At 37.6% G+C, this 22,153-nt stretch overlaps 2 protein-coding genes across 2 annotated transcripts; one reads left to right on the forward strand and one right to left on the reverse strand.

The window, feature by feature from the left end:
* Positions 1-844: 844 nt before the first annotated feature.
* LOC149046148 (uncharacterized) lies at positions 845-16,275 on the forward strand. Its single transcript, XM_089206010.1, has 13 exons — positions 845-4,000; positions 4,268-4,309; positions 4,907-5,155; positions 5,291-5,563; positions 7,542-7,811; positions 8,250-8,366; positions 8,738-8,765; positions 9,578-9,765; positions 12,277-12,374; positions 12,849-12,925; positions 14,197-14,342; positions 14,870-15,150; positions 15,691-16,275. The coding sequence occupies exons 1-13, from the start codon at positions 3,940-3,942 to the stop codon at positions 16,273-16,275; spliced, it is 2,415 nt and encodes an 804-aa protein (XP_089062136.1). The 5' UTR covers positions 845-3,939.
* Positions 16,276-19,959: 3,684 nt separating this feature from the next.
* LOC149046149 (uncharacterized) lies at positions 19,960-21,296 on the reverse strand. Its single transcript, XM_089205780.1, has one exon. The coding sequence runs from the start codon at positions 21,294-21,296 to the stop codon at positions 20,235-20,237; it is 1,062 nt and encodes a 353-aa protein (XP_089061906.1). The 3' UTR covers positions 19,960-20,234.
* Positions 21,297-22,153: the final 857 nt, after the last annotated feature.

Genomic DNA, 22,153 nt, shown 5'->3' on the forward strand with positions numbered 1-22,153 from the left:
ATGAAATGTGAGTTTCCTGTTCTAACTCGAAAACAGAAAGGAAAAGTATTAATTGTAGAATAGTTTTTGTGGTTATTCCGCGCGCGCCGGTCTATCTTGTGGTATTTATGAAAAAAAAAATATAAAATTTCCAACACTAAAAAGTCATACAATAAAATGCGTAATGACTGAGTTAGGTCGGGCTGGATGGGAAATATTTGACTTTCGATCGTGGCACTCGGACCTCTGTGCTATGCTCGGTCCGTACGTCATGACCTCGAGCCAAATACTTTCCCGTCCGGCCCTCCCACTCAGTCAATTAATACACAGTATCTCACAACGGCTTTAAACTGATAGTAAATTTCAGTTGATTCATTTTCTCTTCTTTTCCATCGGGTTCACCAACGTCTCATTGACATAACAGGTCGTGAGTAGCTTTTTCTTTACCTTTCCTCATTTTTACATTTCTAACAAACTTGGTACTATTCGACAGTCATCATGTGTTAGACTCCCTTCAGAGTAATCATCATTTTTGCAAAAGAGTAGATTTGTAAAAGGAAACGCTTTACCTACAATGAACCGGTATAGTTTTCGCCTCAATCATCATTTTTGATTGCGGCCAAGAGTTATATTTTGGCAAAATGTCTTTTTTACAATTGCTGGGTGACAGCATGTTAAAGACTGTTATACGGTCAGACTTCCCCATTGAATGCCAACATGGTAACCATTTGAAATACCCAACAGTCGTGGCAAGTGTAATAGGACGCGTAGTCATACTACCGGCTGTTCCATTAAAAAGACGCTTTTACTTCACGATACCAAACTGAAGGACAATGTAGGCAATAACAAATGTGCCTCACTAACTAGCATATCTCTTTTTCTTATTTCCTACCTTAACGGGCAAACAGATCGTAAGTGTGTTTTCTTTTCATAGTTATTTGGCGGATTTCACATGTCTTTTCACTACTGCAGTAACAGTCATGTAACATATTTGTGTCACTGTCGCTTACTTTTGTAATAATGAAAACTACAATTTTCGTTTTATTATCATCAATAAACATGGCATTCTGATATTCGCCTTGCTTCCTAAGTTATGGTTGGAAACTTGTTGATACCGTTTTGAATTAGGCTCTTGTGGAAATATTTATTCAGTGTGAACCATAAGTAGATAAGGATTCGATTTTGATTCAGTGGCTCAGTTTACGAAAAGATTTAATGTTATCTGTGGTAGACTGTGAAATTGAGGTGTTAGTTACTTGAAACTGATTATGAGAATTAAAGTCATAATCATGAAAATGGTTTCATATCAGAACTATTTGTTGAGCAGAGGTCTTAGCCGACTGATTAATGAATATCAACTCTCTTAGCAGTTAATTACTTTTATTTTATTTATTTTTCTGTTCTTGATGTATTTTTTTTTCTTATTCCTTGGCCTTGGCAATTGTGAAAAACGATTAGAACGTAAGTACAAGTTTCTCTGTCATTTAAAGCATATCTATTTGCATGGCACCTTCACAGTGCGTATACGTTAACATATTTAACTAAAGTACAGGTGATAAACGAAAGAAAAAGTGCATAGCATTCCTCAATAAACAAATGAATTTTTTGAGAAACAGATGCACGTTTTAATTTTATTTCTTTTATAACTTTTATTCACATGCCACTTCTGCAATCACTCAGCTGGTAAGTTGAATTTAGTTTATCTCGCGCAATTCTTATTCTTGATAATCATGCTCAAGACAATTATATTTTCCTTTAGTGCCTAAGATCCTATTTACAACCGGTCCGCGTATGAATTGTTTACTCTTTTCGGAGTGCATGTCGATTAAGTGTTGTAAAAACAGAGTTAGGTTATCATCACAGCGAAGCAGAACAACGAAAAATCATTGGAGTCTCAATAATCTCATGTTCAAAGCAAACATTTGGCATCCAGAACTGGAAAACACACGAGAGCATGTGAAATCAAATTTGCTGAGAAGCTGTAGTGCAGGACGAGGCGTAGCAAAACTCCGATGTTATCAAGGAGTACTTCTGAAATCCCCATTGAAAATCGCTTTCTCTTACAATAATACAGTTTCAACCAATGAAATTTACGCTGACATCCATGTCATCATTGTGTTTTAAGTCTACTTTGATGCTTTATTTTGAATTTTGAGCTCAACTCGTGCTTTCGGTACAATTTTATTAGTAAAGACTTCCATAACTGGCCCCTCATCCTGTGATCTGCTGGTTACAGCTGACGAGGAACATTCAATTTAGCAATGCTAACTTTCTCTACTTCCTGATCGCGACTGAATCTCGTCCAAGACCGCAAACAAAATAGTTCACGGCGTCTACCATAGGATCATTATAAGGCCTGACAAACGCAGAACAGAAGTAAAACAAAGTTTAACACTAGTAATTCGAGGGCTGGTCATACCACGCATAAAATCAGTCAAACCCTTAACGTGAAACCGGCGTGAACGAGGTTAAACAGAAATTTAGAAATGCAACCCATACTTGATAATTTTCTCTTAAGTTTCTGGAGAATCTTTTTCCAACATCACGTCCTTCTCTGGGAAATGTAAATTTAGGCGTTAATACTCGCTTTCCATTTGTTGAGAAAGTACTGGAACCTAATTCCTTTCCTAAGAAAAAAAGGGGGGGGGGGTAGAACTTTACGATGAATTGTTATTTCATAACTTAAGCTATGTTATTTAGATCATTAACTGCTCCTCCTTTCTTATCTCATCTTTTCTGTCTAGCCAAAAGGGAAGGTAACTATCAATATCATCCGTTCCTATAAATAAGTAACTCTCCTGTGGCTTAATATACACTATTGACTCTCTGCACCGGCTGATTACTGATCAGCAAATTACAATCGTAAATAGCAAAGAATTATCTAAGTGTATATCAGTGACAGTTAGTGATAGCTGTTAATGTTATAATGTTGCTATCCAAACGACTTTACCGATGTGGACAGTATTAGTATAAAATCAATAGCTAAGTTCTGTAATAAATGATATTTGTATAATTATCATCAGATAACAGTCATATGTGGCTGATTGTTTGTTTGATTTAACAAGTTATCGATTTCAATGTAATATATTGACGTACCAAACAAACTGGTTTGTTCAAATAAACAAATGAATAGATAAATGGATTGACATCTTTTCAAAATTGTTTTTCTCTTTCACGGCGTTCTTTCCGGATCCATAAGCGGGTGAGTGCGACGAGTTCAGTTTGTTTGTTAAGCTTATGATGTGTTAGTCAAGTATTCCAAGGCTATATTAAGCCACTTACTTACTCACCGAATGTGAATCTTTCTTTTCATGTTCACCTAATATCCTCATCCTAACTGATATAACAGATTGTAAGTAGCCATGCTTGAACTATCATTTATCAGTAGGCAGGATAAAGGGTTGATAAAGATGGTTGAACAAACACAAGATACTCTTCTCTGTTGATCAGAGGATGTGTGGGCAAAGATGTTGCATAGAAGTAAAACTTTTAATTGTTACAACAATTGAATTTCAACGTTTCAGGCTTCTGCCATATACTAGTGGAACTTTTACAGTAAAGTTGAAAATTAAAAATTGAAAACGTTAAATCCCAGTTTGTTTCTTTTGACATTTTTGCATGGTCATCCATTTGAGCAATAGAAAACAGTGTCACTCTCCCTGGCATATAACATGATAAATCCCTGACAGATGTTGAGAGAACACTAATGATGCTTATAAATAGGGAACTGTAAGTTGGGTGATTTATAAGCTTCAAGCCATCAATCTTTTTAACTTGGAGATGTTAGTTCGAAGTCCTCTTGGAAATTAGAACCTGGGGATATCGACGATAATAATTAGGTATTTTGGTATCCTTTATGGCAAGGAGCAGATTAATGCAGCAAAGGAAGTAAAGAGCATAGGTAGAGTGATAATATGACATGTGACTCTTTGCGCACAACTTCTTGTTTTCAAAGGTTGTATGGCGTGGTCATCTTGGAGCGGCGTCTGTATAGAGTGCAACCAGTACCGGGAAAGAGTCGGTAAGTGACAAGAGGGAGTTTTGGTGAATTTGTGACTCACAGGTGCAATGGCGGGTTTTTGCCATTGCTTTACAACTTCAAAAAACTATACAGCATTTATAAACTTTTATTCTAATGGATAAACTCTTATGTATAGATTGTAATGATAATTAGGCAGGAGCCTTCAGCAGTTATTTTCAAGGGATGTTTTCTTTAATAGAAATAAGATAACTTAATCTCCAACCGTTTATTACTTTTAAAAGATTATTTGGATAACCTTACTTCTAGAATTTAACTGCTCAAGAACTCGGGAATCACGGCCTTGTAAATGTAAGTGGTTTTATGAGTGAGGAAAAAGTAAAGGACCCATCTTTTGGTCGAAAATATTTCACAGATATCCCTCAACTGTCCTTTTATTAACTTCCAAACTCTTTAAAATACACTTTGTTTTTACCAACCGAGTTAGTAACGTAGATTGACCGCCGTAAGTAGTTCCCGAGCTGATGTCTCGATTGTTAGCTCTGACGAAGGGTTAACGGTCGAAAAGTCAGCTGAGAAAATCTTTACGGTGGCATATTTAAATTTAAATTAACCCTTGGCTCAAAAGTCAGTCGGTTACCTCTAAATCATCACTTCAATTGGAATGCTCTCTAAGCGGCTTCCCTACACCTGAGATAGTCTGGACTAAGGATGGGTTGAATCTTGGTAACAACAACATTCTCACGATTAATCAAGTGAGTTAGGGAGATCCTGGTCAATAACATGCAGTGCTAAAAAAAGTGAAGGAAAAAATGAATCAGCTTTTCATACTACAGTCACAGGTAAATGTTGACTTACTTTTGTTCCCTTCTGTTGCTCTTCTCATTCTCTGATGTTTCTTTTATACTTTCGCCTTTTTTGAATTCTTCTTGTTAATTCTATGCCCAGGTCCTCCTGGAATTAATCCTGAGCTCAAGAATCAGTCGGTTACATATAATTCTTCGCCTCAGTTCAAATGCGCTGTAAGCGGTTTCCCTACACCTGAGATACTCTGGACCAAGGATGGGGTGAATCTCACTAACAAAAACACTCTCACGATTCATGAAACGAGATTGGAAGATTCTGGCAAATACACATGCAGCGCCGAAAACAGCGAGGGGAGCAAAAACTCAGCTTTCTGGATCGAAGTGGCAGGAGGTACGGTTTTCATTTACATACAGAAAGAGCTGAAGTCGCGGATCAATTTAAATCTTTAGATAAGGGAGGGGGGAGAGGGGGTTAAAATGGACAATGCGACCCTTTGTTTAAGCTTGGTGATCTTTTTACTTCAAGTTTCTCCCCAGATCATTGAGCCTCCGATGAACCAATCTGTTACCGAAGGATACCCTGTAAACTTTAGTTGCGTAGCTTCAGGTGTTTCAACACCAATCTTGGTCTGGACTTTTAATGATGGTAACCTGCCATTTGGTATCAAGCAAACCGGTCACGAAGGAGAATCATTCCTAGCATCGCCAAGTGTCACGAAAGGGATGAATGGGACTTATAAGTGTACAGCAAAAAACAAAGCAAATACAACTAGTTCCTCAGCAATACTGCGTGTTTATGGTAAGTTCAGTTATAATAATATTGTTGATGATAATGATGATGATAATGATGATGGCGATGACGATGACGATGATAATAATGATGATGATGACGATGATGATGACGATAATGATAATGATGACGACGACGACGACGATGATGATGATGATGAAGATGAAGAAGAGAAATAGAGAGAGAAGAGCTTAAGAAAGAAAAATCAACTTGTAAGTCAAGGGCAATAGCGACGGAGAAAAGGAATAGTACAAAGATAATTTAGGTAAGTTAGGCCCAGTTGTATGAAGGGAAAATAACGCTATCTCACGGATAAATCTTTATCCGGTGAGTGTGTGATAGCAAAACGTATAGCGTTATCCACCAGACAGAGTTTTATCCAGTGGATAGTATCATCCACTCCTCGAACAACTGAGGCCTGTACTTCGAAAAAACGGGTGATATCAATGCTGAATGCTAATGTCCTTAAATCTTTATGATTACACACGCGAAGAAACTGGGTAACCACTTCTTTGGTTTCAAGAACTCAAAAAAGCTTACCATTTTTAGTCAACTGCGTAGACCTGCGTAGGAAAGAAACGCTAAGGAAAAGGGACAGGTGATGGCGCCCTAGAGAGTTTATTGATTCGAAATACTTGACGATATGGAATGTACTCCCAAACTGGAAAAATCTGAAGAAGAGACTTTCGAGACGGAGAGATCCAGAATCTCAGAAGAGAGCAAAAAGGAAGCGAGACGCAAAAGCCAATTTTACATACGACACACAATTGGCATTCTCGATATTGAACGAGGAAAGTAAAACAGAGGAAAATACTTAAAACGAAGAAGCTTCCATCTGTGACCGAAATGGGAGGTCGAATAGCGATTAAGCGTTCGAAAGAATTCCTTCGCACTCTCGATTCTCTTACATCTATCCACAAAGTTGATTTATGGCTTTTGTAACTCGTAATGTGACTTAGCCAATGAGGATGGAGAATATCACAGATTTATGATTTACGAATTTACACGCACGCACACGAAATTAATTTCCACTAACAAGCTGGTCCAAGAAGCCGAGAGCCAATCAAATGGCGCATATCACTTTTTCACGTGTGCGGAAAGGGATACGTCCAATCGGGAAGTATCACGCTTTTTCACACGTAAAGAGTGCCAATGTCATTCTAATTAATCTTTCACTGGAATAGGACTGTTTACTAGTCAATCTACTTGCAAAAGATGACTGAGGAACTTCTATGGAGAATTATGCGGAATAGAAAGCATGCAGAACAAAAACCCAAAGAGAAAACAGCGAGTCGGTTTGCACCAGAAATCTCACTCGTTCGCTGTGCACACTTGTACGATTTCCAATACTACCAAATCGTGCGTATAATACCATACGGACAGACTTTCTATGAAGTATTCTCTATCGATTGAATTGTCATAAGAGTTCTTGATTATAGTTGCGTCTATGATGTCCTCAATTTATCCATGGAAATTTAACCACGTCAGCTTGAGAAAATTTTGTAAATTCACTCTCCTCAGGAAGTGATAGAAAACGATGTAATGAAGTCGTTGTAGTGCTTTAGGACGATCATCTCCTTGAAATCAGACCCACTACCATAGTGCCGGAAAAGAAAGAAACTTCATGTTGCATGACTCACTTGTTGTGTCCTTCTGATACAAGGGTGCAGAAAAAAGAGCAAGAGAAGATGGAACACTACATCTTAATTTAGAAGTTCAGCGAAGGATCTAGGGCGGTTGAAACAGTAACCAGGAAATTTAAACTATGAGGGCTTCAAGCTTGTTCTGAAACTCTATCGAAACCCCTCCGATACTCACAAGGAAAAAAATGTTTTTTTTTTCTTTTTTCATCTTCGGTCACATTTGACTCGTTTGTTTCGTTTCCATGTTTTTGTTTGTTTTGTTTTGTTTTTTGGAGTGTTTATAATATAGCTGTAGTTTTAACGTGACACTAGCATTCTAATAAATTGCCCCTTTTTCAACGCAGGAAAACCCTCTGCTCAAGTTGTTCCAGAGAAATACATAGCTCTGACAAAAGGAGACATCCTCAAATTGACTTGCAAAGTCAACGAGGAAACAGTAAACGTAATATGGAAAAAAGATGGAGACTCAACAATAGAGAGAGCAGTTATAGATCGACGAAAACATAAACTTGCCATTATTAAAGTTGTGGAAAAGGACAGCGGTGAATATTCTTGTGAAGCACGTAACAAGCCAGGAACTGTGGCTCGCTCTGTTGTGACAGTAAATGTCAAAGGTAAGCTGTTCAAGGAACCACATATAATTTCAGTAAATAAACTATGTAAGGTCATTATTATAAAATACACCTCCGCTTTTTAAGTTCCTCACAAACTTTTCCAGTGGTTTTTTGGTCTTCAGGGAACTAGAAATTTGAAATGAATTTGAAAAAAATATTTCAAAACGAATTTGAAACAGCAGCAGTGTGTTAAACATATTCTATAATTCTTTCACCGATCTTTCTCTTTCTGTCTGCCTGTTTTTTGCAAATTAACACATCTGCGTCTGTTTTTCCAAAGGTTATTCCCAGCCACCTAACGCGAGCAATGAACAACGTAAATTGTTGGAACAAAAAAAAATAGCTCTCTATCTGGATAATTGGTGATATTAATTTTTATTTTTAATGCTGACCAGCAAATTACTTTCCTACTAAGCTTCTTCTATTATTATATTTCAGGAAATTCAGAGGCTCCCTCCAGCAGCTCACTGGAGTGGTACTACATTGGGGGACCTTTGGCTGCTGTCGTTTTTATACTGGCGCTCATTTCATACATTAAAAAACGTCGTGAGACAGGTAAAATGTTACCATACGAAAAAAAAAAATGTCTTCGTATGGCAGATTGTGGCTTTTAATACGTCAGTGTTTTGGAGCACGAAGGAGCTATTTTAAGCAGGTCATATTCTGTATTTCCAGCGCTGATTTTGAAGGTCCCTCTACAGTCCCGGCAAAGCCCATTGCTAATCAAATTACAAAAACGTTACAAATTATATGAAACTAATTACCATGATAACCCACCTTATTCCTTCTGCTATTGTTTGACAACAGAGTCAAATATAAGTTACACGTGGTTTCTGAGTCGCAAGCTTAAACTTAGTTAACGATGTCATTCTTACTCACAACGAAGCGATTTCTTTCATCTGTTTCCATATATACTTTGACAATAGCCCCACCTGAGGTGCCACCTAGGCTGCGGTAAGTGAATTCCCTTTTTAATGCTCAATGTCTGAACGTGTGGTTATTTCCGAAGTTTCTAACTCTTGAATAAGTCTCAGTAGAGTAGTGATAAGCGCCACTGCTGAGTAAATACGTCTTTTTTTTTCTGTTCGGACTGATTATGTTCACCATTAAGAGCACACTGGCCAAAATAAAAGGTTTTTTATTTCGAACCAGCAGCAGTTTTCGAAACCGTTCTTACCAAATGGCAATCAAATGTTTCCTAACATCCTGTCTGTTTTGGATTCGTCCGTCCTTCACTTTTTTTGACATCTTGTTTAGTATCTTTTTTTTTGTTACCAGTATGCCAGGTTGTGGGTGACGTACTTTTAAAGAAGAAGAGAAGCTTTGACCCTTCGTCACTCTTTGTTACAGAAACTACAGTTGAAATACACTCGGAGTCTTGTAGGCCGATTTATAATAATATCACTCGATGTATCGATTGTGGACAATACTTCGGATGGTTTTAATTAGTATTTCATTTCTCGCGTAGGAGGCACGATATTTATATGACGTAAAATGCCGAAAAACACAGTCGGCGCTAAGTTTATTCAATAAAATCTCCTCTCTGGGTCGATGCGTTCAGTAAATTAGAATCTAAATTTCAATAATTTTTTCACTGGCAAGTGATAATTTTCTGAAGCACCCGGAAATGAAACGAAAAGAAAAAAAATTAAAGTGAAGATATAGAGGATATATTTACCACGTTACGTTAAACCAGATTCAAAGAAGGAAAAGATAGACAAGTAATAAAGATATTTTAAGTCTTGTTTTCATCTGCAATTATTCAGTGAAGGGGACGATGAAGTTGAGATGGATCAGCTGAACGTAAACACAGATGGATGGGAGATTGCAGTTGACCGCCTGAACCTTCGCGAGCATATTGGCAGAGGGGCATTCGGTTCAGTGTGGCGAGCGCTTCTGGGTCGTTCTCGAGGCAGACCTGGAAATCGCACGGTTGCTGCGAAATGCTTCCTACGTAAGTACTTACTTACAAAGCTTGATTAAACTATCCTTTATTAATTTTTTGAGTAATATATCTTAATAAAGGGCATTTCACTTAGAATATGCTTTATCAACGTACTTGATACATAACATGGGTAGCTTAAAAAATGTGCGCTGTTAAAATGATTTACCAGCTGGCATGTCAAATTGTTAGCGGATGGTTTCCCGGGGGACCAGTTGTTAAGTCTTTTGTCATACAACGCTACTACCATACAACAGAACACGAATATCATTTGAAGTATTAGAAGCTGTGGAGAAAAATGAAAATTTTTTGGTTAAATTGCATTCAAGCGAATAAAAGCGGAAAATACCATAATACTGAAAATGTCACTCCTTCGTGTATTTTGTAAAATTGCTCGCTTAGAAACTTTTGATGGGAAATAATGTTATGTGACCTCAAAGAAGCCTGGAGAGGGTGAGTCTGGCGCAAAGAGCTCAGAGCCATTTGCCAGTCTAGTGGTGGTAGTATGATCTTCTTCCGCTGGGAAAGCTGAACGTCATAATGCAATAGAACTTGTATGAAGCGGTCACCTTGTAATAAGCGGTCGGTTTTCAAAGTATCGAAACTTTCCTCCTTTACTTATAGTGCTTTTTATATCAAGCAGTTTTGATCACCCTTTTCTAAGTCCCAACAGCCTATTTTTAATGTTCCTTACCTGTATTGAACGGTCACTAAAGCGGAAGTACTAAAATAAAATTAAGAATAATCTTTCAAGTAAAATTGAATCCAGGTTTATCTCCCGAAATCAATGTTAGTAATATTTTTGAGCGAGGTTGTGTATGTTAAGTGGTCCGTGATGGCATAGAGTGGCTTTTTTAAACTTTTATCAATAGTAGCCCTATTCCGTGGAACCTATATTAAACGGTCAACTATTTCCCGTGCGTGACCGCTAAATACAGGTTCGACTGTAACAAGCTTATAGAGTCAAACGAATTTAGAATAATTCTGGAAATGCTAACGAATTATTGTAGTTTTTAGTAAGATAATAGCAAGGATTATGTACCATATGAACGGTAGGAAACAAGAAGGCGCAAACAGAGCATATCTTGAATAAAAATTGTCTCAAATATCTATTCGACCGACTATTAGGTATTATAACAGGTGCAATTTCAAGGCTTAATTGCGTCTCTACTTTTGTAAGTTGTCTGTAAACAATTGCGCGGTCCAATGAGCTTGCCTAGTTAACAACAATGCTCGAGATGTGCAGCGTTTTCTTAGCAAATAATTTTTTCAACAAGGATGAATCTACTTTTGAAATTTCATGTTCAATACAACTGAACAAGACGGCTAACTGACATTTTTGTGGCAAGTATGGATTATATGGGGTTTAGAAAACTAACCTTTTTTTATGCAGACCAAATTTATTAGAAGTTGCGCTGGTAATATAGCACTTAGTATACAAAAATGTTTAACACATAATTGTGTCTCTCTTGACATGCAAAGTTTGTTTGTTTATCTAATTTTTGTGTGGTTTCCCAGCAATTTCCGGAGAGAAAGGAAGGAAGGCCCTGCTGAGAGAGATCGAGTTATTAAAACTCTTTGGAAGGGAGGGCCATGAAAATGTTGTTAAGTTCATTGGTTGTGTTACAGTTGGAGGTAATCAGCTATTGTTATGAATATAATCAGCTAATTCACAGTAACGATAAAAACATATCCGACGTCAACCAGTATTGCTTAGATGGTGTACTAATTCAAGGGTTATTTCCATTTTTTGTCTAATCTAAAGAAATTTACTTCGCACTGTATGTAGGCCATTTTACTTGGAAGATTTAAGCTCTAAAATTTACACGCTATTTTTCTGCCTTTCTGTTTATCTGTCTGTCTGTCCATCTCTCTGTGTGTCTGTCTGTATTTCTGTATCTGCTGTATGTGTCCATCTGTTTTCTATCTGCGTTTTTCCCTCTTTGACTTTCCCTCTCTTTCTTAGATATAACCAAATGTATAAGTAGATAAAGCATGTACAATTCAAACACATTTTGCAACTTCTGCACTGCTTGCCGTAAAATAATATTCTTGTTTTTCCCTTTTAGCTCAGCCAATACTTATCATGGAGTACCTGTGGCGAGGTGACTTGCTGGGTTATCTCAGAAAATCCAGGGGGGTTTTCGACCAATATCATCATGGGGTCGGAGGGGTCGACCACTTGACAACATATGACATGGTGCTGTTTGCTAAACAGATCGCACATGGCATGACTTTCCTCGCGTCCAGAGGGGTAAGTGCTCAAACTCTTTCTGGTCAGTATGTGATCCTGCATGTGTTAAAATGGCGTGACTTGCAAATCGTCAAAAGAATATTCTGTACAGCTAAAAAGATCCAGCACATTAGAATCACTATTTCACAGAGAAATGGTTTGACATTAGCATGATGTTAAACTTTCTACCTATATTTTATTTGTTATTTTATGTAGTTTATAAAAGTCCCTTTTGGCAGATCATATCATTTTTTGTTTTCGATTTCAGATAATTCATCGCGATCTTGCAGCTCGTAACATCCTTCTTGACGAGCATCGTGTCTGCAAGTTGACAGACTTTGGGCTCTGTTATCAGGATTTCAAATACGGCCCAGGAAATGCCAAGAGGGTAATTTTCAGAATTTTTTCATCATTTAGTCAATTGGTTTTGGGGCTGCTGGTATGGAAGATAAAAATGTGAAGAATTAAAATATTACTGTCCTCAAAAACCTTTCTTTTCAGTTACACAGTTTTACTGCAAAACACATTTCCCTTCAATGGGAAGCCGTTCTAAGCGTATCGAAACTTTGACAGAAAAAAAAAAATTGTACCTAGGGAGTGAACACAGGAAATAAGAAAGCTGGAAGAGATATCGTTCTCTGAATAGAAAAGATACAAAATCGAAAGGCAAAGAAACAGGAGATTTAAAGGAAAAGGAGTGTGTGAATTGTTTCCATAGAATTTGTACAAAGGTGTCTACTGCTCTTGACATTATCGAAAGTCCTCACATCACGGTTTTAATCATATATGCAAAATATTTTAGAAGTTGTATACAAGGCTCTTTAGATTTCAGATGTCTATAGTTTTTTGGTTACTCATCCAGGGATGTATCCCAATCAAATGGACTGCACCCGAGATTCTCTTTGGACATGTGGAACAACTGTCAACCAAAAGCGATGTGTACGTACTGTATTGGTTATTATCAACATATATTCCAAGAGTGAACATTTTTACGATTCTACCTTAACTTAGCGAGGAAAACTAGAATATTCAGTGCTCTATTGATTAGGGGGTCATTAGGAAACGTCAAGCTGGGAAACAGCTGAGGTTACAGCTGTAGTATGAGACTTTACACGAATATTAAGTTTAACGAGCAATATCCAAAATCTGATTAGGATAAGAACAGACGGATGAAAGGATGAGTGGATAATCAAACAAATAAATATGGCGTTTTCTGTTAAGGAGGTTGCTTATGTCTTGATGGCATGTTTTTAAACATCCCAAGTATCTGAGTGATTATAATCTTTCTACCCCAGTTGAGATATATCGTCATCCTTCTATTTCTTTGACAGGTGGTCCTACGGCATCGTCCTGTATGAAATCTTCACTGTCGGTACTTAACTTGTTTGTTACTTTACATTCAGGAAATATACCTGCCGAGATTGCACGCACAATTACTAATTGATGAGTGATACCGAGCGAACAAAAGAGCATTGTACGATAGAGAAGTTGAAGCAGCACTCAATGTTGCTGATAAATAAAATTATGACGATGCATAACAACTTGACATAAAACTTAAGTTTAAGTAGAACTGAAAGTATTTAGTACATTATTGAAAAACCTTAAATCCATCGCTACACTTAAATTTGTTTTTTTTTACAGTACTCTTTCATCTGATGTAAAACCGAAATCTATTTCAGCAATTAATTGTCGTTTTCACAGAAGAATCATTTCGATCGCCCTGAGAGGAATGAAAGTGATTACAACAAAAAGAGTGTGCTTTTTTGGCAAACAGAAAAAAACATTATTTTTCTACAGGAGGCATTCCTTACGAAGGATGGTCTCAATCCACGACAATGAAAAATATCGAAGAAGGTTATCGTCTGCCAAAGCCTGAACATATCGACGACAGTTTGTAAGTGTTGCTTCCTCTGTGTGGAATGTTATATAAGTCAAAAGCAATATCGATTGCTGCTGTGGTCAGGTGTTTTTGATACTCATGGTCTGAATGAGAAGTCTTCCTAAGAAATTAATCTTATCTTGTCAATACAAAAATTTAAATGAATACGGTGGGTTTTTCATCACAGAATTCGTTTGAGCTGCAATGAAATGAGATAAACTTAGCATTTCAGTTATTTTTGTAACTAGTTGTGGTTTCTCAACTTTGCTACTTGCAATATTAATGCCTTCGCGGAATTACTGTGATCATATGTCCCTGTGTTTTTCTATAGATACGCGGTAATGTTAAACTGCTGGAAATACGAAAGTGCAAGCCGGCCACACTTTGTGAAGCTCTACCAAACAATGGATACATATATTAAAACAAAGGTTTGCCATACAGCGTCTAATTCAGGATATACTTCAGCAATTGAAATTGGTATCCTACCAAGTCAATTGCGAATTTCTTTTCACGTCAATGTGATATCAAAACGCATTAACCACCCAGCCGCTAACAATTTGTGAATTCAGTTTCATCATGAACCAATGTTACTTTTTAAACATATGCAAGTGTGGTTACGTCATGTCAGTCTGGATCATCCGTATTTTCCCTCTGTTGTCTACCCACAAGAAAGAACGGAACAGATCTTAAAATTACACTTTTGGAAAACTTTGACAGAAAGGAAGACCTTACCTGACTTTATTCTTATCAATTCATGAAAGTACTAATGGTTCTTGTCTTTGTGATTGATATCTGATCTGCTCTTTTTTTTCTTTTTAGTGACTCATTTTTGGAATTTCTTTGTTGAATTTTTGAAATTCATTCGTTCAAGATTTTTTAACTCATACAGCTCCTGATTACCTTCTAATCTTTTTCATAGACATATGTAGATATCTTTGACGATGACAAGTATGATGAGGATAAGTACAACTTTGTCGATGACCGTGGAGCTGTTGCAAACCCAGAAGATGCAGGACCGGACGAGCTAGGAGCAGGTGCAGCAAATCCCATCGGTGAAGTGGGTGAACTCGGTGCTACGGCACATCCCTTTGTGGTTGCAGTGGACGATGGCGCTACAGCTTTCCCTCTCGGAATTAACGTAGGAGACGAAGGAGCACCTGCAACAGATCCCGACCGTGAAGTGGGTGAACACGGTGCTACGGCACATCCCTTTGTGATTGCAATAGACGATGGTGCTCAAGCTTTCCCTTTCGCTATTAACGAACCAGAGAAAGGGGCAGCTGCAGCAAATCTCGCTCATGAAGTGGGTAAGCACGGTGCCACTGCACATCCCTTTGTGGTTGCAATGGACGTTGGTGCTCAAGCTTTCCCTTTCGCTATTAACGTACCAGAGAAAGGGGCAGCTGCAGCAAATCTCGCCCATGAAGTGGGTAAGCACGGTGCTGCTGCACATCCCTTTGTGGTTGCAATTGACGATGGTGCTACAGCCTTCCCCTTCGCTATTAACTTACAAGACGAAGAGGCAGCCGCAGGAAATCTCGCCCGTGAAGTGGGTAAGCACGGTGCTACGGCACATCCCTCTATGGTTGGAATTGACGATGGTGCTACAGCTTTCCCTCTCGGAATCAAAGTAGAAGAAGGAGGTTGCGCAGCATACCCTTTTGAGAGTGATAAGAAAGATATGGATGCCTCAGCTTACCCTTTGGAGAGTGATACCTTACCATATCTTAGCGAGAACGAGGAAGAAGATGTTGATGACTCCGAGTGCCCTCTTGCGATTGAGGAAGAAGAAATTGATGACTATGAGTGCCCTCTTGCGATTGAGGAAGAAGAAATTGATCATTTACCATCCTCCCTGGTGATGGACGAAAACGGTCTAGCTGCTTCAGCATGTCCCCTTGTGACTGACGAAGAAAATTTAGATTCTTTAGCATGCCCCCTTGTGGTTGTGGAAGAAGATTCCAATATCTCAGCATGCTCCCCTGTACCTGGAGAAGAAGATTTGGAAGCCACAGGATACCTTTCTGTTACTGAAAAAGAAGATCTTACCTCTTTTGCACACTCTGCAAATGAGGTGAACAAACCCGATGCCTCACCATTCCCTTGTGTGATCGAAGAAGATCTTGATTCTTTAGAATACAATCCTCTGATCGAAAAAGAAGGCCTCAGTGATTCCGTCTTCCCTCCACAAACCCCGACTGGTGACGAAGAGGGTGTAACAAGTGAACCTGAAAATAACGTTGGTTATGAAGGTGCTGTAGCATTTCAATCTGAAAAGGAGGCAGTAGAAGAAGAACCTAAGACTTGCCAACTAGAGTACACGAAGGATGAACAAGACGATCTTGGAAACTATATGGACGACCAAAGTGATGCTGTAGACCTTCTTGACGGGGAGGCTGGCGCACAATAGTATGTTGGTAATCAACTTACTGCTGCGGATACAGACGAAACTGGAAGCGACGAAGACGAGGAGTCATCTGAAGCAACTCCTCTTGTGCAGGACTGAGGCTAAATAACAGAATTGCTGAACCTCTAAGGTTGTAGTCTTATAGCACTCTGTGGTAATTTGTAGTTTAGATTTCGAGAACTTCGGCCTCAATATTTCATAGCTTCTGATTTTAAGACGTAGGTTGTATCGTACTTTTACTTTAGTAATGCTTTGGTAGTGACGATAACCATTTTCATAGTTTACAAATGGAGGTTAAGTGGAATTTCCTTGAAAGAAAAACTTGATTATTTACTTCACTTTTGCATTTCCTAGTTTACCGTTTATTCACTTGGTGCACTTGTCAGCGCTTTGTTGATGTTATTGACTGTAGGCTGATAGAGACAAAAACAAAAAAAAAAAGAAATTGCTGTTAACATCATTTTTATAACTGATCAAGTCAGAAATGCTGCGTAAGTTTGTGAGTGTTGTTCCTAATATAAGTAATATTTCCTAATCTAATTAGGAATAATTAATTTGTTGTAAAACACTCCCTAAATGCTTCAATAAACTTATATAAGCTAAAATCGTTTCGACTCCATTCATTGCAGCAAAATTGCTGGTCTGGATCTAACTGTAAATTTGAAGGACACCATAAACTAAAATAACATCTGGCCTCCTTCAAAGAGTAAGATTGACGAAAATCCAGTAGCGCTGCGTTAGTTCTGACTAGTGTGTATATTTTTCTATTCCCAGCTTACGCTCGCTTAACAACCAGAAGTGGCATATTTTCAAAGAATTATTAACCCAATACATTTTATCCTTTTTGTAGACAGCTACTGACTCACCAGCCTTTTCAATCGAGTTGTCTATTCCAATTTGTTGTTTAGATAGGCGGTATTAAGCTGATTAGTCTTGCATGTTGTCATTTTACATCACTGCTTCTAATCATTGTCTGAGAAAAGTGTTTTAGAAGTTTGAAACATAAATGACCCCATTGTGATGATTCTTAGTGCAGAAGTTGGCCCAAGGCAGATATTCCAGGTGCCAAGGAAGCATTATTTTTTACTTTTTATCTCCACAGTTTCAGGCATTTTGGCGTCTCGGGGTATTGTGTTTGAATATTGTTAATACTAATCGTGCCTTCCTGGTGCACTACGTCAGCAAATATGTCGAGTTTAATCAAGAAATAGATGGCGTTTTCGAGAAACACAGACGAGGTAATATAATAATGGACTCTCATTCCGTCATTTTCAATTGTTTTTTTCACGAGCACTTACATATAACGCTGACATTGCCAAAACCATTGCTTCAACTTTCATCGCGAGAAGTACTGTGCTATGATTTTTAGAGAAATAGGCAATGGCAGTTATTTTCTTACTGTCCGTCGTTGTGTTTCTTGACATGAGCAAGGCCTTTGACAAAATAAACCAGGGCATTCCGGCGTGGCTTAGTTCATCATTAATCCATCTGATAGAACCCTAAGCAAGTAACGCTCATAAATTCTGAGTCCCTGACTCTCTGGTCTTTGAATCCAGAGTGCCACAAGCGGTTATTCCATGACTTGTTTTGTTCAGAATTTATGTAAATGACTTTTCATATGCCCCTCAACCTTGTTTTACTGAATATTATTGGATGATACTAAACTTCAGATTTCTCTCCCAGTTCACGGCTGGGCTAAGACAACAATTTTTTTTCTGAGACAGGGAGTGCCCTTTAAATGAAAGTGAAATAAAACCACGATCGTCGATCAAAAGATCGGTGGGGACTCTGATGTCGATCTCAAAACTTTTGGTTTTTGCCTTTTTTTTCTGTATTTATCTATTTGACTGTTCAATATGCTTATAAGGAAGCATTTATCGTTTAGATAGGATTTTGACATTTCTACACACGAAATTAAATTTAAAAATTTTTTTTAATTTGAATCTCCCAAAAATCTGTCACATTTCGATCCATATATAGATATAAAGAACCCAAAAGTAGTTACTAACACGTTACTCCGCACATCCTTCTCCATTCACCTCCAGGGGATTTGCGCCCAAAAATGTTGTGATTATTACAGGAATAAATTATTCAAAATCATCTTTTTGTATTATTTTATCTCACAGTATTAAATTATATACAAAAACAAATATTCATCTAAGTGCCGGTGGCTAGGGGTAGATATTTACATCTCCGCTTGGCAGCTTGGTAAATATCCACCACTAGTTAACTCTACCTTGGTGAAGAGTTAAGAAATAATCATTTGATAAACTTTCAATAGAGCGATTGGCATCGCAACTTATCGTAATAATGCAAACATTTCCGAGAAGACAATATTGGAAAATGGATTTCAATGAAGGAAATATAAATAAACTTGAAAGGTCTTGGCTGGCCACCAACACCAGCACCTGTAGAACAACAACTGAAGTGTGTCAATAATTATGTATTGTTACTCTTGGTGTTATCAAAACAAGCAGGCTGACATATCTGTCAACCAAAAACGGTTTATTTATGCGACTAAGAATAAAGTATTTGAAAGCCTAATGACCCAATTTGCCAGTCTCTAGCTAAATACTATAACGGGTACCGATAAGTAAGCACGTAATACTTCTTAAAAACCGTCAGGAGGAGACTAAGCTATTGAGTCATTCATCACGCCTTTAAAGCCAAGACTATTCCCAAAATCATGGCCTATAGTATATTCTAAAGCTCGTGAGAAGAGAATGATTTATTCGTATTACATCATTACACATTTTACGCTTTGGTTTTGGAAGCAGATGTGAACTGTTTGTGGAAAAAAAAAATTTGTTGAACATTGATAAGGGCTGAGACGCGCGTTTTTGTTTTCATCATAAAGTTAAAGTTCAAGAGAACTTAAAGTTTGGCTAAATCTCGTTTTTTATTATTCTCGAATTTACTAATACCAAAATATAAGCCATTTAATTACCAATCAGCCATTTTTGTGGCTTCCTCAATTTGTGAGATGTTTAATGTGGTCTTATTTGATATTCAAGCATGACGCATTTTAAAATAAAGGTTAGACATATTCATCTTGAGGTTTTTCCTCCTAATTGTGGGGAAAAGTCAGCTGAAAGAGGCCAAAAATGCAAAAGAAAGCAGTAGTTCACTGTGAAAGAATGTATAGAGAAGTCAGCAATAACTGAGGCGGCGAAAAAGGAAAAGAAAATAACAACCTTACTTATTTAAAAGCGCCGCCGGCAATAGGACTAAAGGGGCCGCACAAATCTACGAGGTAGACTCTTTTAAGGTTATATTCGACAAAGTTGCTTCGCACTTCGCTGAAAACGGTTTGTTTAGTCAATATGCGAGTTATTAGATTTACGCATGAGTCCACAATTAACGTTTATTTATTAATTTTGTTTATGCATGGGCGATCTTTAAATAAATATTAGAAACCCGTCCAAAATAGATAGAAAGAATCAATTCTCAATCAATATCTCATTGTATTTCATGGCAAAAAAAAGAGAGACTACACCTTTTGCTGTTCATTTACGCAAAATGTACATTCATTAACGTCAACAGTTGAAACTATACGGCAAATATACATTCATTAGCACTTCCATGAAATTCATGAACGCGAACGAACTTTCAATAACGCTATTTGCATATGTATTAACATTCAATAGCATCAATGGATGAACAATTGCACCTTTGAACAATCAAACAGAACAAATATACTTTCAATCTCGCGTAATGGTTGATCATTAAAACCAATAGAAAATCAATTGCATAGTAGGACAATCAATTGCGTATTAGAGACATTCAATAATACAATTTGCATAGAGATGTACATTCAATTGCACCTTCATACAATCGTTTATTCGACATGGTCAATCATTAACGTGAACTGACAAACATATGTGTAGTAATAACAATCAACTAGGGAAAAAGAAATTTCAAAATTGTTCGATTACAGTGTACTGTAATGTAATGTTTTGTAATTATCCTTCAATTTCTTCATTATTTAAACATCTTGGAATGTACGTTTGCATAAATCTGTACCACTGTCCACATTTAGCAGCCGTGATGGTGCCTATGTTTCTCTGCAGGGCCTGAAGTAGCAATTGAGTGCGGAAGTTGCCTAACGCGATTCCTTGTCGTCTTGCCTCTGCTCTGTTGTTCATCTGTTCTTGCTGCTCTGGACGGCTTATGTCCGCTTTTATGGCTGCTTTTAAGGCACTTATTGCTTGCTCTACAATGTTAAGAAACGGGCTGTATGGTGGTAGCTTTTTAAGCTCAGAATTAGGACCAGGAATGGCAGGATTGTTGTGGGCTGGTGCACCGTCATAAATGAAAATCACATGTTCATTTGGGTCGAGATTTAGCCTCGTCTGTGACAGAAAATCATTAAATCTTTGTCCATTCATTCCACCGAGAAATGCCGAGTGAAAAACGAGTCCATAGGTGGGTGAAATTGCCAGTGCTACAGTAACATTTCTCCCTCGCTGACCACATACTTGTCGATATGCCCTCTCTCCCATCCTTGCTCGTCCGTGACTTCTTGCCGTCCAAATATTGTACCCACGCTCGTCTGCGAAAATACTATGATTCACTACAGCATGGCGCATGAACCAGTTAGCATAGTCGACTCTTTTTTGCAGGACATCAGGGCGGTTTCGTTCAACTGGGAGTGGCTTTGCCAATTTCACACGATACAATATACCTTCAAGTGTTCTTGCTACTGTGCGGTCATGGATTGTTGGTTTTCTTGGAAGACGCTGTCTCGATTCTTGATTTATCTGTGCTAGTGTCAGCAGGCAATTTTCGTTCAAAATGTCATTCAGGCAATTCCTCATTTCATCATCTACTCGAACATGATTTGCTCCTCCTCGTGGTCTCTCCGCGATCCTTCCTTCTCGCAAGTATCGTGCAACGATACTTCTTGCAGTTGAACGGTTCACTCCGATAGTAGCGGCAACCGTCAAATAATCTTCATTCACATCTTCGAAGGCTTGAATAATTCTTTGACGCTGTTTAAGTAGGATTCTGTTTCTTGGTGGCATGATTTTCTCCGGTTATTTCTGTCCACTTGTTCATACAGCGTACTGTGTACTGAACATGTAAAATGTTCTTCATTTTATATCTGCTTCAGCAAAATATTGCGCAAAAAGGAACATAAAATTTAAATGATAATGTACATACTCTTGTATTTTTGTTCATTATTATAAAATACATGTAACTACGATGAATGACACTAATGAATATTTTTTTCATCCTATTGTTTATTCGAAAAACACCAATGTTTGTCAGTTTACGTTAATGATTGACCATTTTGAATAAACGATTGTATGAAGGTGCAATTGAATGTACGTCTCTATGCAAATTGTATTATTGAATGTCTCTAATACGCAATTGATTGTCATACTATGCAATTGATTTTCCATTGATGTTAATGATTAATCATTACGCGAGATTGAAAGTATATTTTTTATGTTTGATTGTCCAAAGGTGCAATTGTTCATCCGTTGATGCTATTGAATGTTAATACATATGCAAATAGCGTTATTGAAAGTTCGTTCGCGTTCATGAATTTCATTGAAGTGCTAATGAATGTATATTTGCCGTATAGTTTCAACTGTTGACGTAAATGAATGTACATTTTGCGTAAATGAACAGCAAAAGGTGTAATTGATGTTATGTCTTCCTATTCTTCTTATTCTCCTTCCTGTAAAGAGAACATGAAAAAGAAAAAGGAAATTTGTATTCCTCCTCATATTGCAATAGAGTTTTCGACTCTGTAAGTGCAATTGCTTGTCAGCATTCAATGATTCCTTATTGATTATTATAAAAAAGCTCGGATATAACACGTACTGTCATTGGTTGAAAGAGCGTGCTCTATGAGAGTATAGAGCATAGAACT

This window comes from Pocillopora damicornis, chromosome 5 (assembly GCF_964200805.1).
Source record: "Pocillopora damicornis chromosome 5, jaPocDami1.2, whole genome shotgun sequence".
Taxonomy (NCBI): domain Eukaryota; kingdom Metazoa; phylum Cnidaria; class Anthozoa; order Scleractinia; family Pocilloporidae; genus Pocillopora; species Pocillopora damicornis.

Bases quoted from the DNA above. Each gene is read 5' to 3' on its own strand.
- LOC149046148 (XM_089206010.1), top strand. From the start codon at position 3,940: ATGGCGTGGTCATCTTGGAGCGGCGTCTGTATAGAGTGCAACCAGTAC. The intron at 8,766-9,577 runs GTAAGTGAATTC...GCAATTATTCAG, and splicing joins GAGGTGCCACCTAGGCTGCG to TGAAGGGGACGATGAAGTTG. The intron at 12,926-14,196 runs GTACGTACTGTA...GTTTTTCTATAG, and splicing joins CTGTCAACCAAAAGCGATGT to ATACGCGGTAATGTTAAACT.
- LOC149046149 (XM_089205780.1), bottom strand. From the start codon at position 21,296: ATGCCACCAAGAAACAGAATCCTACTTAAACAGCGTCAAAGAATTATT.